The sequence below is a fragment of the Orbicella faveolata genome, unplaced genomic scaffold, assembly GCF_042242905.1.
Source record: "Orbicella faveolata isolate gen_17 unplaced genomic scaffold, um_ofav_v1 contig_15, whole genome shotgun sequence".
Classification (NCBI taxonomy): Eukaryota; Metazoa; Cnidaria; class Anthozoa; order Scleractinia; family Merulinidae; genus Orbicella; species Orbicella faveolata.
The window spans coordinates 7,262,297-7,277,500 of record NW_028301542.1 but is presented as its reverse complement, the minus strand read 5'-3'; the positions used below and the strand labels follow the sequence as shown (position 1 = coordinate 7,277,500).

The following is a 15,204-nucleotide window of genomic DNA, read 5'->3' as shown; positions in this document are numbered from 1 at the left end:
CAGCCAGCTCTATATCTCAGGTCTTGGTGCTGTTGGCTCCGAAACTTCGGTTTTCGCGACTACACATACTTGAGCGATTGCGTATTTGAAGACGGACAGCATTCTTGGAGAATAAAGTTGATGAGGATAAATCATGAGCTAACTTACGATTATCAACAAATAGGAGTTACGCATCCCTTTCGCAAGAAATGTTGGTGCTGGAAGAATGGACAGCATTTCGCCTCTGGTCATGAGGCCGTTCCAAGTCCGGTGAAATCTGTACGACATGGTGATGTGTTTGCTATTTTTCTGAGCATCGAGAAAAGGCAGATGATCATATACAACGAAAGAACAAAGGAATCAGACATCTGGCAAGACATCGAAGTTCCAGTAACTCCCCATCTTTACCCAGATATTTTTATATGTGGTGCAGGCTTCAGCGTTTTTATCATTTAGTTCATATTCTTTGTTTGAAAAAAAAAAAAGTTGTGGACTCTCTTTGGCGGATCTGAGTAGCTCAGGGTGTGTTTATGCGAGATTACTAAGCTTTCTAAGCTCATCGCATTCTTAGGCAACACTTCACCAAGTGTTTGCAGTAGATCCGTGTAACAAATCGCATTTGAAAGGGCGCAAAAAGTAAAAAAAAAAAAAAAATCCATCATGGCAAGTAATGTTTAAAAAAAATTGAATAATTCAATCAGTAGAATTTAGGATAAAAAGGCTCTAAGATTGGAAAGGGACAAAAAACTTATGTCAAAACACTCCCCAAGTCGAAATTGATGCAGAGCTTGAGAAATCATTTTCCTTGACATACGAGAAAACGTATTCCGAAAAAACAGTGCAGAAATCGAGAAAATATGACAGTTTACTGAAAAATAGTTTTCGAGACGTAAACAGAAGCATCGTATTTTATACCCACTCAGCATGGCTACAAATGTGTCAATGAAATACATGTAAGGCCTACTCTGAGACCTTAAGTCGCCATAGCTTAAGGCGACTTTGGGCGATTCAAAGCGACTTTATGCGACCTAAGCAAAATTGGCAGGAAGAACATTGCAACTTCAGGCGATTTAAAGCGATTTTAGGCGACTTAAGGCGATTTAAGGCGATTTTAGGCGACTTGAGGAGACTTTATTTCACTCGAGTGGTCCAAATTTAAACTTAGCAACAGCCTCTCCATATATCTCTTGCAATAAACCAATATTGTACCAATACTGGTAAATAATTAAAAGTCACCATAGTCTCAAATATCCAGGATAGGGTTGTTCAAAGCATGATTAAACTAACCCAGGATTAGAGAGAATTTTGATTACTTTCAGTTTTGTAACTTTTCGGTCCAGTTTTCTGTTTATATTGTTTGTCTTTCAGTTTTGAGTTTGATTCATCTTAAACCACACAACCATGAGCAGTGAAAGATATTTCTATACAAAAAAATATATAAGTATATATTAAAGGTGAAGAATGATCATCGCAGTAAATTTTCCAATTTAAGCAATGGGAAAGAAGAAGCCTGACAAAACAAAAAACCAAAACCAAAAACAAAAAATCAGTGCTCCAACGCGATTCGAACCTGCGTCCTCCGCGAATACCGGTGCGATGCTCTACCAACTGAGCTATGAAGCCACACATTGAGAGCGAGGTCAATTAATTGAGCTCATATCTTCCCGTGAGGAGTGACATGATGTGAAGTATATATGAAATAATTCATATTTGAACTGCGGTTGTAGATGAAAGTGAAGAATGATCATCGCAGTAAATTTTCCAATTCAAGCAATTGGAAAGAAGAAGCCTGAAAAAAAAAAAAAAAAAAAAAAAAAAAAAATCAGGGCTTCAACGGGATTCCATTCGAACCCGTGACCTCCGTGAATACCGAATTTACCTGGGTTAGCGCTAACCGGCTTTCGAACAACCCGGACCAGATTTCAAATCATAAAAAAAATACTATTAAAGAAAGAATTACCACAACACTGAACAATTAGTACTATAAGAATAATAATAACAATAAATACCAGCAAGGTAGCATGAATATTAGTGACGATATCTTGATTAAACTTGAAATGTTTGTATATTTCCCATAAATAATTCAAACAAAAGCGAAATTAAAATTAATTTAGCTCATTTACATGCATTTATTTTACAATGCTTCTCAAATCATAAAAATGGTTATTTTGGTAGACTTATCTGCCATATTTTTGACATCTCCACTGTCAATTTTGGCATGGGAGTTTAGCCCTCATTTTCTCTTGGAAAATGGCATGGCTTTCCAAAGTTGCTCAGTCCTTTCCAGGGACCCAATCGACTTGTTGCCCTCCTGCCTCAGTATGAAAAAATATTCCAATACCATAATGAGTACTGCTCGCTAAGTTCCTTCGTAACAACACTTCCTGTCAAATTTCACCACTACTTGTCTGGCTCCAGAAAACTTTGATGACCCTGGTAGTTTATACAGCGAATCGAATCTTTCTAGAAGGTTTTACCACGGTTGATCAGACCACCAGGAAATATACCTTCCAAGGTTTCACTAGTTTCCACTTGGCACATTACAAATGCCCAGAACGACATTTTCACAACAAAATACTAGAAATTGGTATATCAATACCAGACATACTGGTCTCCGCCATTTTGATTCTCCCAGTAACCCTTGCACCGCTAACTGGTTTCCATGCTTCAAAGAGACATCGGCCTGTGCCACGAAAATTCGAGTTCTCCCACAGGTAGCCGAAGCTGCCTTGGGAACCGTCAACATGACATTGCATAACAGCATTATTATAAGAGTTTGTATGGGGATATAAAGATCTTACAAAATAGTTCAAAATAAGGGAAAAAATAACAAAATTGACTTACCTGTCCTGTTGTTTGTATAAATTGTGTTTTTTGTTTTCTTTCATGGCGTTTGGAGGGGTTTCAGTAGGATTTCAGTGGGTTTTAGCGTCTCTGTATTTCTCTCCCTATAAAGAGAGACAAGGTAGGGCACTCGAGTGACGGAGCCCAGCAGATGGACCGAAGGAATCCAGCCATAAATTCGCCCCAAAGGATCTGATCGCATCGAGATTCCGCCAAGAGCAACGCTAATAGATGTTCTAACCTTTTCTTTTTCTTCATCGGAGTAAAACGTTCGCCAAGGAGCAATTTTAGCGTGCAAATCTCTCAAGGCTTTTCCATCGATAGCCGTCGAAAGATGCATTGACCGTGTGTGCCGTGCACCGACCGTTGCAAATTAGGTAAGCGACCCTGCCTTTAGGTTTAAATTACTTGCGCACCCGGTGGGAGAAGGGACAAAGTCCACCGCAACGGTAGTACATTGGACGTTGGACATTGTCCTTTCTCTTACCGGGTGCGCAGGTAATTTGAATCCAAAGGACTTCCCACTTCCCGTACCCTGCTCTCCCGCTTCCCGTGCCTTTATCTCCTGACTCCTGCCCTTGTTCGTCTTGTCCCCGTCCCCTGTAAATAAAGAGACTGAAAACACACCCTATTTATTTAGATTCTCGATCATTTGGCGTTTCCTTTTTCGTCGTTCTTTTTTCTTTTGTTTGTTTTTTGCTTTATTTGTTTTTGTTTTTTTTGTTTTGTTGTTGTTGTTTTCAGCCTTGTTCCTCTTACTCACGTCTTTTTACAACTTCAGCGACAACATTTCATAACCTATGACGTAACCATCGTAAAAGATTTTCCAATTTTACTGGAAGTAGGCCTCAGGTTTTTAGTCCAATGTTCAATTTCCGTTTTTCAGTCGGCCCAGAAGCCTCACAATAATCTACATCCAAGTCAAAAAAAATTTTAGGTTCTTGTTTTTGAAAGCATTTTAACACTTAACAAATGATTCTCGCCTTCTTAGAACTCCCACTTCCCGCGCTTTCCTCTCCCGCTTCCCGCGCTATCCTCTCTCGCCTCCCCCCCTCCCCCCATTCTCCCGGGCTCCCTCCCCCTAGCCCCTCTCCCTCCCCCTCACTACACTAATTCTCCTCTTCGAGGCCTGGATAACGAGCATATAGTATTACTGTTTCTGTGTGAAGTTTCTGATTGCATGGCGAGTCAAAATCCAAAGCGCTTAAATTTCTCGACTTCCAATTCCTAAAGGGTTCTTGTAATCTGTCAAACTTAGTCATTGGGGGTTTGCAAGATCCTCGAGAAATTTGTGCCACTATGGTTCTTTTTCTGGATACTTGGAATCCGTTTTACATTACCTGCAACAGAATACGACGTGTTGATTCAAAACCTTTTAGGGGACTGTTATTCTTGTAAGGGGTCTCAAGCGATGTAATCTATTTTAAGCAACTTTGAGTGATGCTACTTGTTTTTTTTGCATCAAAAATTGTTCAAGAAAGAAAAAAAAAATCCTTACGTCTTTCGATTGTAACACGCGTGGACGTTTGCGAGGATGAAAAATGTTCTGAGTGTTTCCTTGCCAAAGACATTTCGAGTTCTCCCAAACAGTTCCCCGAATTTGTTTATTTCGATTCTCAAAATTTACATTCGCGTTCCTCGCACCATCCTTACAGCAAGTCGAAAGGCTTAGTAGATTTAAAGAGATTTAAAGAATTTTATATTAGTAGAATTTTACTGCTTTACAGATGCAAATATCACAATCTGATCGTCTGAAATATCATAAATCATATAATATGTTGGATTATTCTCACGTTTTGACTGGTTCTTACCCTTAATTGATCGATCTATTGAAGGATAAACGCGCCTAAATGACTTCAGTAACATGTTGTTTTCTCTTTATTATATAAAACAAATAGATTCCATGTTGCTGTGCGTGTACTCAGTAACAGATCACGGAAGCAGCTGTGACTAACTCCCAGATAGCTTAAAAATTCGGGTGGTAGGGCACTGCACCGGTATTGCAAAGCTCATGGGTTCGCTTCCCGTTCAAGCCTGGATTTTTTTTCAGACTTTAATTCCACATCTGCATAAGCTGTGTATGTAACTGTGATGGTCATCAGGTCTTTACAGTTTCATGGAAACCAGAATCATCAAGCTAGAACCTCGGCTCTTTTTGGTAAGGCATACGGTCAACTTAGTAGAGCGCAAAGTAAAGGGGAACTTCAGAGCTTTTTGTTTTGTTACAAGGAGAAATATCTTCGAATCGTAGAGAAAGAAAAGAAATGACTACCTGCCTGACTAACTGACCGATCGATTGACTGACTGACTGAGTGACTCCCACACTTAATTACAAAGACATAATCTCTCACTAGCGTCCCAACCTACTTACGGTAATTCCCCTGAAATAAAACTACCAATAGATTTTTGTTCAAACTTTGTCCACTGAATATTTATCATATGAGAACTTTAATTATGAAATAAAAAAGGGGGTGCCTATGCTCGTTAAGGAACAGTGAGGCATTAAAAATGTCCCATTTTAGCATTATTTAATGCTTAATACAAGAACGCATTCCAATTTATTGTTAACTCTTTGTGAGCCCAGACTCATGAAAACAGGCTTCGAACTACAGTGAATACTTGTGTCGGACACAAATAAACTCTTTAAGTTTGATTTTGACAGACAGCTGAATCCTTGTTAAAATATTGGACCAAATTGCTTGCCATGGCTATCAAACTGCAAAATAGAAAAGACTACAGTGCAGCTGCTATTTTCCTTATTTATTCAATTTTCAACAATAGAAATCAGATCAGTCTTTTCTCACGCATAGCTAATGATTAGTTGATTAAAATGACTGGAAAAAAATTTGGGGTGCCCGAGCTCGTTGGTTAGGTATAGCCATTTTTCAACTGACAGAACTCAATATCAAGGCAAATCCGCCATGTTTTCAATGTGCGCGTGCACGAACGCGCGCTAATGACGCCATAAATAATGCGTAGTTGGTAATCTCCGAGCGTAACAAATAAGCTCGATTATTTTTCAAAGCAGCGTGTTATATCAGACAGAGTTTGACTTTATTTGATTGTTTATTCATTTACGTCCCAGAAACAATGTCTTCAAATACCCTACATTTTTTTATCCTTTAAAGGAAACATAATTTGGACATGCGGTGTTGGGCCCGTTATGTCTCCCTCTGTACTATTTGTTTCATTTGCCAAAAAAGTAGCCATAGATTTCTGCTAATTTTTTTCTCGACTATCGAGGATATTGTTCTCATTGAAATTATGAAATAAAAAGTGGGGGTCACCGTGCTCGTTTAAGAGAAAAGGAGCATTTATTTCCCTATCGAGCTTAGTTTGAGAGAAATCTCTTATTTATTTATTTTTTTTTACGCGCACGCGCTCATGTGCGCGCGCTAATGACGTGAAAATCGTGCGCAGTAGGGATGCGCAATGCAATACTAAAGAATCACCTCAATGATACGTTGACGTTCTCTGGTCAGAAACCAGCTCCTCTTTATAAGCCTTCCATCTTTAAGGAGCCTCCAGACTGTATCACTGTTTCGTCAAGTCACACAAATGTGATGCCACTTGCCACCGTTAGCCGGTTCCCGTAGATATAACCCCCTGTAAAAGAATCGTAAATAGTTAAGGACGTCCGCGCCCATTGTTTCTGCGCATCCTGACTGTACACGTAATTAATATTGCAACGTCACGACACGCAATGCATTACGATATACAACCAGATTTATCGCTAGGCACCGGTAGCGCTAACCTCACCTGCAGTTTACTTTCTTTAAGATGGCTCCCTATAGTTTTGCGATCGCACGCGCGCTGAGGATGATGGAAAACGGCAGTGTTTTTTGATATTTTACGACGTCAACATGAGCACAAAAAGCAAAACTGACGGTGAATTTTCTCACGTTTCATTCTTTGAAATTCCTTAAAATTTGGCAGACTATTAGTCGGAGCTCGTTTTTTAGGGAAATCTATAAGACCAGTTTTTTCGCAGCGGTAAAAGACATACATTTACAAAAATCGAAAAAAACTGCCCTTACAAATCCTACTTTTCCGTGATTAAAATTCGTATCCTGCAGGATGCAACGTGCTGTGAAAATTTTGGAAGATTTCACGGAAGGAAATTCAAGAAAATAATAATAAAAAAAAGAACAAAGCCTTAAAAAATGATAAACACATTTGTTTGGGCAAGTATAATTCAAGACTAAAACCCAAAATTTTAACAAAGGTGATAGCAAAACGCCATTTAGTCATTGCTTATTACATGCAATAATCTTGGGATCAGTGGCTATAAAAACGAATGAAAAAACAGCATTCAAACATAACACTTGCACATGCAACTCCAGAGATTATTATAACCTATGGAGCCAACATAAATGGTCTGTGACACCGTCTTTTTTTTCATAGAAAATTTCCTTGGCAGATTTCCTCCATCTTTAGAGAAACAGAAAAAACTCTGTACGAGAAAAGTTATACATATTTCTTCTTAAAATTTCTGCTCTCGTGCGATAGACGTTTTCTTCGCATGTGGACGGGCAGGGCTAATATGTGTTCTTTCTAAAGAGTCATTTGTACCTCAATGAACGACAACAGCAGCACATGCGGTCCAGTTGCCTAAGGGACGACAAGTGACAAGTGATGGGGGGGGGGGGTGGTGTGGGGAAGAAACCAAAAAAACAACATTAATGCAGTGGAGAGTGACTGAAAAAAAAATCGTGCAAAGAAGAAGTGAAAAAAAAAAAAAAAAATCCTGCAGAAGGAATTGCACTCTCGGGCGGGTGTCTGGATAAACGAATAGCGAATAGTCCCGAATAGGAAATGGTACGAATAGCGCAAATAGTGCGAATAGTGGCGAAAAGTCGTGAACAGTGACGAGTGGTGGCCAATAGTGGCGAATAGTGGCAAATAGGGGTGGGAGGGAGAGGAATAGCGACGAATGACAGTAGTTTGCTACCCAGTACCTAGTAGTTAACCTCGCATCAACGTGGGATGGGATTTTGCTGCTAAAAAGCTATTCGCGACTATTCGCTAGTCGCTATTCGGGTTTTCCAGACACCCCTGTCGGGCGTACAAGCTGTACCCGCCTACATGCCAAGTTGGCAGCCACTTTATACTGCAGTTTTGATTTATTTGTTGTCCTGGTGGAATCCTCACTTGCCTAGTTTTCTCTACAATTAGGAAAACGGACATTTTTCCCTTTCAAGGCTGACACATTTTGTGCGTAGCAACTTCATCATGCACACTGGTAACCAAACACCCTCGCAGAAAAAAACACTTATAGCTAGCCATGGCTTAAAGTGATTTAAAAGAAGCATGTGCCACAAACAGCCATTCTGCTAGATTTGGTTGCATTTAAGCAACCACATACCGTGTTTTGAAAACTTCGGAATATAGGAGTGACTTCACAACTGACATGTACGTATGAATGACGATTGTGGACACAGATGTGCACACCCATGGCGAACTATTAGTAACACTTCTCCTAAGATGGCCGCGAAGATCAACGTTGGACAAACGTCGTAATCAAAGACAATCATAGAGGTGTTAACACAACTGATGCGGTTAGTATGAGCAGTTTCAATATATTTTAGGTTCTTAGCAAAGTAAACTACGCATTACCATTCAATTCAAATCGATACATTAAATTTATCGGCTCAAAATCGTGGAAAATGAGGAAGGAAGGAAGGTGTGAGTGAGTGAGTGACTGACTGACTGACTGAGTGACTCATTCCCCTTTTGATCTCCCATCAACAAATTTCTATTTTTATCGTGTTAAGCAAAGAAATTTAGCGAGGAAAGAGGTAAGAAAAACCATTGAATTGACAATTATATTTATATTGAGTTCACTCTTCCAATAGTCAGTACCCTATGATATAAAAGAAAGTCCATAAAAGCTGTCTTAGACAACAAGTTTATTCTCTTACTTGTATTTGTCTACAAATCAACTGAAAAAAGTCTATCCTTATGTAAAATCCCGCAAGAAAAATTGAAAGCTGTTTTTCACAAAATTTAACTTTGTATCTATAGTCATTAACAAATTCTAAAACATATCCTTGAATTGAAGTATCGAATAATAATTTCGAGTAAATGCTTTCAATAAAAAACAAACGACTAAACAAAAATAGAAACAAAAGAAACAAACAAAAAACTACCGCTTTTATTCTACTTGTTGTCGTCTTAATTTTTCGTTAAACCTTTACTTGGACTCCCTTGGCAGCCCAGAATGAGCCTCCGCATGCTCATGAAGTTTAACGATGTTGTAATCTCTGTCGTGGCTCAAAATCTCAATGCGATGACCCACAAAGTGATAATCTGGCAGTTGGACAACCTTCTTAGCTCTGTAAAGTTGAAAAAACGGACTCGGATCAGTGACATTAGGAAGAGTGAATCAGCATGCAACAGCACAATACTCATATTTTACTAATAAAAGATCCTTGCTCTAATCGTTGCCAGCTTCTGAAGTTGACTAACCTGTCAAAACACAACTATCTTAATACCTCCTACGTAAAGTTATTGGTCTTGCCTTGTGATCTAGACAGTTTTGCAGTCGTGTTCACTCGTAATTGAACAGTTGCGTCGGTCTGGAGCTAAGGTCACTAATTCCACTCTAACAGTGACCGCTAAGAATGATTCATTTCTTTAAGAATTTTTTTTCTTTACTCCATATTCTAAATCATAAAGGCACTTAAACGCATAAGAAACTTACTTGTAAGTAGTTTTGAAGTCACACCGGTAATGGCCACCTCCTTCAAGCAACAGAGCCATGTTAACATCAACCTTCAGCACTCCATCACGCACATACATTTTCTCAGTGGAGGGCTCCCATTTCTTCGTGGTCTTCTGCAAAACTGGACCTTTGGCGGGAAAGTTTACTCCATCAAATCGAATTTTATAGACAAAACAGTTGCCTTCCATCCTGACGAAAGAGAGGTGAGACATAGTGTTACCGGGCAAATATACGATAAACAAGGATATTTAACGGTTAGTTGGCAATGTGATTTAATAGACACTTGTACATTATGTTATAAGAGCGCCATCACGTGGGACAATAATCCTCTTTTTTTTAAATTTTCTGTATCTTTTTTTCGTAGCCGCTTTGGAAAAGAGGTCTAAACGTTCAATACAAAACAGTTTTTAATGACAATTTCCATAGTCTTAACAAACTTACAAGAAAGGAGTAAGAAAAATTATAACTGTACTACTAGATGCAAGAATAAAACTCCAACAAAATGATGATTAAAGAATAAGAGGGGCACAAATCAAAGTGATGTGATTAGAACTAAACAAATTTTGTCAACCCCAGAGTCACTAATTTCCCCTAGGATGCATCAGCTTCACATCTTACTAACGTTATGTCGTTCGTGGCGATGCAAATGCCCCCATCTTCGTAAGTCATGCTTCGTTCCCATGAATAGCCTTCGGGAAACGACTGTTTGAAATAATCTGCTATATCTCTTGGGTATTTGGCGAATACCCTGTTGCCGTAATCGAATACTGTTGTCAAGATATCGTAGGCGAAGGGCAGAGGTTCGCCTTCTTTGACTGTAAGGTCCATAGTATGTTTTCCCCTAAAACATAAACAAGAAACCAAAGAAATGACAAAAGGTATTGTTCAGATGCGCAAAGGCCTAATAATTAATGACGTCCGAAACCTATTTGATTTAATCGATATAAGGAACTCTAACATTTCTAAAATTCAAAGATAAAATATTCTTAGTGTTATAGCATCCTAAGTTCTTCATTTGAATGAACGAGTTGCTTGGTCTTTTAAATAATGTTCACTTTGTCAGTGCTTACTTACAAAAATGACACCTCAATGACATCTTGTTGCAGCAGGATCCAAAGTATGAGTGGTAGAGAAAGGACAATTGAATAAAAAATACTTAGTTCTCTAATCACGTCATAGAGGGTGTGTCCTCCAATCTGGCTTAAGCCCTTACTTGACTGAACGAAAACGTTTGTGTTCGGTAAATTTTGCCTGGCTTAGAAACTTTCATCAGGAGCCTGTACGAATTGACTTATTTATATAGGCGCACGGACCGGAGGGACGCAGCCTCCCCTCCTTCCCCCAGCTGGAGAAATTTTTGAAACTTTTCGGTGAAAGCGCTGACGATTCGGGCAAAATTAAAGTACGTGGGAGAAAACATTCCAAAAGCTAGAAGCCCAGGCCCGAGTTGCTCAAAAGGTGGATAACACTATCCACAGGATAAATCACTTTCTAGCGGATAGCGTGGTTTGTTTTGTTAACACTTATTCACCGGAAAACGATTTATCCGGTGAATAGCGTTATCCACCTTTCAAACAACTGGGGTTTGCCTTCTATATATAGACTAAAATGAATTTCTTTGACGTTTGCGTTGTCAAAACGGAGTTAAGATCAAATGATGTAGGGATCTAGTTATTCTGTTTTGGAAATTAAAGCCATGTATCGTTTAACTGTGTATCGCGGAAATCCACGAAATAGATTTTAATTATTTCCATCAATAAAACAATGACAAAAGAATCAGAGCAAACGAAGACAAAGACCTTTGGTGGTGGCTCTGAATAAAGCCGTGTTGAATGGCTCCAAAAAGAGCCGTTTTAAAATTTTCTTGAACTTTTCGAACGAGAAAGAATTAACTGTTTCTTTCATAAGTTTCTGATTTTACTAGGCTAAATCATTTTGGAATGATAACATTTTCATAAGACGTGAGAATTGTGAAGGCTTTTGCTTTTTCTGCCCGATTCGAGTGCGTTCGAACAACACTCGCGCTTTCGGCCGGGCATTCTGTAATTTTTTTCGGCCAATAAGCCCAAGTCCGAAGATACCCGTATGCCTATGCTTATTTAACAGAAGAAGTTAAAACGAAACTTTTAGCCCTATAATTCTTGTGCAAATATAAGCTATCGATTTCTAGGCCAGAGTAAAAAACAAATGTTTAAAAGCCTTGGTTTTGCTATGACTCTCTTAATCTAAGAACTGTTCGAAGCAATGCGACCGTTGATATGAAGACAGTTGTTAAACAGTTCAACTTTTACTGACTTACTCGAAGGGCTTGCCTTTTCCTTCTCCTTCAATCGTGAACTTGTGCCCGTTTACAGCGCCTTCCATACGCAGCTTGATCTCCATGTCTGGTTTAATCACACTCTGTGGAATGAAATTGTGGTAAATCTGAGATCTGCGAATCTTGGAATCTGAAGCAAAACCTTTTCTACGTACAACACTCACCATGATGGTAGACGTCAAAGCACGTTTTCAGCCTTATACAGCTCGATGTTCTCGATCTACTCTCTACCTAATCACTGGAATAAATGGGACCTCAGCTCTAAGAGATGCTGCTATAAATCTGAATGTCACACCCAAACTCTACTTGAACCAATCCGATAACAGAAACCTTTTGTACCAACGCTGATTTGATGTCCATCATAAACCTCATTTCGTTAGGGTCAATTTGTCAGGGGTTTTTCCAAGCTTAAGCCGCAGTGACTTCTACTTTAAATACAGTTGCACGCACAAAACAATTCTTCATTGGTGCGACAGATTATTAAATTCCGATTTGTAAACACGCAATAACACCAGACGACTCTTACACGGCTTCAATATGAGACGGAGAAAAATAGGAAACAGGAGGACTTAAAAATAGTTTTGAGTTTAAAATTGAAAAATGGTATCATCAAAAATGTGTAAGGGCTGTTTAACAGATCAAAACAAAGGTCATTATTAACAATGAGGCTTAATTAATAAATGTAAAGAAAATGCATAGCAATAATATGCTGCCCCTGAAAGGACTCCCACTTTGGCTTAATTTACAACGCTTAATTGGCTTGTTGTCGATCATACATGACCGTATCGCGGGCTAAATTTAAAAGTACGTACGCTTTGGCTTAAGGTAGCTTAGTGGGTTTGTTATAGATCATATATGAAATTACCTTGTAAAATAGATGTCGGCGATTTTTGTTTTCGGTACACAGAAGAGAAATTAGCAGAAATTTGATCAAAAGTCGATCAAACAAAAAATAATTAATTTTGGACTTGCAACGAATCGATCAAGCATTAGCCGGTTTCACTGAAGTCGAAGCCCCCGTGGGTTCTCTCAGGTTTCTCAGTAAGCCGACATCAGTCGACATTTCTCATCACCTGACTTTGATTTTCATGGCAAACGTTCGCACTTCGCGAATGTTAGTTTACTTTCTATGATCATATTTGTCATCAGTTCTGAAGTAAAATTATCGCACGGTGATTGTGTTTCTCACCAAATTTGTTTCAAGCCGAACAAAAGGCTTTAAAGGCACCGTCGTCTCGCCTTAGAGCAGGACGACAAAGCTGACAGATTTTATTTTATTTTTTTTAATTTATACGCTTTAATCTGAAGAAAAACATTCATTAATCTTAATTTGATATTGCTTTTCAAAGAGCTTATCCAGGCCAAAATATACATTATGCTATCAAACTATGAGCATGGATAACGAAAGAGGTTATAACGACGGCTCTTCTTACTTTGGGATGTTAACACGCGTTGCCGCAGAATCCACTCAACTTCAATGGCTCGCAAATTTAAAGATAGGTTGCACGTCCAGGTACAAATAAAGTTGGATCAGCACAATATAATTCCTGTTCAAACTTCCCATGATTGACACTTCGTGGTTATTAAATACCGTAAGTTAAATACCGTTAAGCAGTTCTATTATATTGCTTTTGAAAGAGTTTATCCAGGCCAAAATATTACATTTTGCTATCAAACTATGAGCATGGACGACGGAGGAAGTTATAACGACGCTTCTTCTTACTTTAGGATGCTAACACGCGTTGAGGGAGAATCCACTCAACTACCGTGGAACGCAAATTTTCATTCAAGTTGCGCGTCCAAGTACGAGTAAAGTTGGATGAGCACAATATAATTTCTGTTCAAACCGCCCATGATTGACATTTCGTGGTTATCAAATACCGTAGTATGGTGTTTCCAAGCGCCTACACGATCACCAAAATTGACAGAACTTGTTGAGATATTTAGGTGAGCCATACCACTTTTATCAACTCAGTGCATACGGTACCTTTACAAATTAAAATGAGACCTGAACAGTTTGTTGACATTCTCTCTTTAATTCTATACTTCATTTAATTCAGTTTTCTTTTAGGACTCGTTACACCCCTCCAACTGAAACACATGAAGTATGAAACTTAAGGGTTGCCGCGTACCAAAGTCGATCAGTGCCGCTTGCGCTTGTACTGAAAACAATGTTTGTGAGTTTGCATGGTATTGGCCTAGGCAGTAGTGCGAGTGATATCCGCTATCTTGCTTTTGTCAGAAAAGTTCTGTTTCAGACGCCTCAATATACACTTGTAGAATGTGACAGTTATGTATATGTGACACTCCAAGTGCTGACTATTCTAGAAGCACGTGAACGGGCGTTAATTGTCCTTCTACAAGTTTTTTTTAAAAACATATGAGATAAATACCAGTCAAGAAAGGCCATTGCAAAAGATTTCCTGCTTATACTTTGGATTAGGGCTATTTTGTGTTGTCTTCGAGAACATTTTCAATGAGAAATGAAAACGTCCCGGACCCAAAGCACAATTAACATTCCAGAAATACTTGCATGTAGTGTTCACTTTTTGCACCGAGAAATCAAGGGTGAATGAAATCATCGTGTTTTCTCTGGGCTACACATGAAGCAATAATGATAAATAATGATATAAAATTGTAAGATTTCTCAACAAAGATTTCGAGATGGACTCCTTATCGGATTATTAAGTTAGTAAGACTGAAACATCTTAACTTTTAATTTTACTCACAACTAACGATTTCCACAAAGATGGACATTCGCTGTACAAAGCAGTCACGTTTAAGCTAACCCATAGTCATCATGTAAACATTGGTTCAAGTCTACCGTACTAGCTGCCAATGAAAATTTTTCCAAACTACTTTGCCATTTAGCTTCCACTTACTTATTTTGTTGCCCTTAATACTGTTTTGGAAGAGCGACGAATTGATCAATTGAATTTGTCTTGATCGGTTTGCGAACTGAACCGGCCTTTCTCAAGTAGACCAGGGTGAAGTGTGTTATTTACCCCGTTCAGAATGACGTGAACTACGAAGAACGCGTGCGACTTTTGCAATTTTCTTTTAGAACAAAAATATGAAAGTAAATTATAATAATCAATTTTCATGTTAGACTATAATGCATGGAGGTTACACCCGATGAATTGCAATGACCGAATCAAGGTCTGTACAATATGAAATCACTGTACAATTTATTTTCAACTCTGTTATGAATGTCGTTTGTACACAATCCGTAAATTTCATACTTAATTAATTCTTTCTGAACACTGTTATTTATAAGTATCACAATATGGATCAAAATGCTCAAAATTATTTCGAAAGTTTAGATTTAATTAATACCACT

At 38.6% G+C, this 15,204-nt stretch overlaps 2 protein-coding genes across 4 annotated transcripts in view; one reads left to right on the top strand and one right to left on the bottom strand.

Moving 5' to 3' along the window:
* Nucleotides 1–2,103, top strand: part of LOC149113317 (E3 ubiquitin-protein ligase TRIM45-like) — a 23,612-nt gene extending 21,509 nt beyond the window's left edge. For both annotated transcript variants that reach the window (XM_089288238.1, XM_089288236.1), the window contains exon 3: nucleotides 1–2,103. This exon is cut by the window's left edge and continues 1,026 nt beyond it. In XM_089288238.1, coding sequence (XP_089144364.1) covers nucleotides 1–435 — 435 coding nt within the window. In that variant the 3' untranslated portion in view covers nucleotides 436–2,103.
* Nucleotides 2,104–8,715: 6,612 nt separating this feature from the next.
* LOC110044318 (GFP-like fluorescent chromoprotein cFP484) lies at nucleotides 8,716–12,384 on the bottom strand. Of its 2 annotated transcripts, XM_020749854.2 has the most exons (5): nucleotides 12,029–12,384; nucleotides 11,847–11,947; nucleotides 10,170–10,388; nucleotides 9,527–9,736; nucleotides 8,716–9,158 (listed from the first exon to the last, which is right to left on the bottom strand). In XM_020749854.2, exons 1-5 carry the CDS (start codon nucleotides 12,029–12,031, stop codon nucleotides 9,017–9,019), a joined length of 675 nt encoding a protein of 224 aa, XP_020605513.2. In that variant the 5' UTR covers nucleotides 12,032–12,384; the 3' UTR covers nucleotides 8,716–9,016. The 2 variants fall into 2 exon arrangements, with proteins under 2 accessions (XP_020605513.2, XP_089144369.1); XM_089288243.1 differs by having other exon boundaries at nucleotides 11,847–12,031.
* Between the last annotated feature and the right edge of the window lie 2,820 nt (nucleotides 12,385–15,204).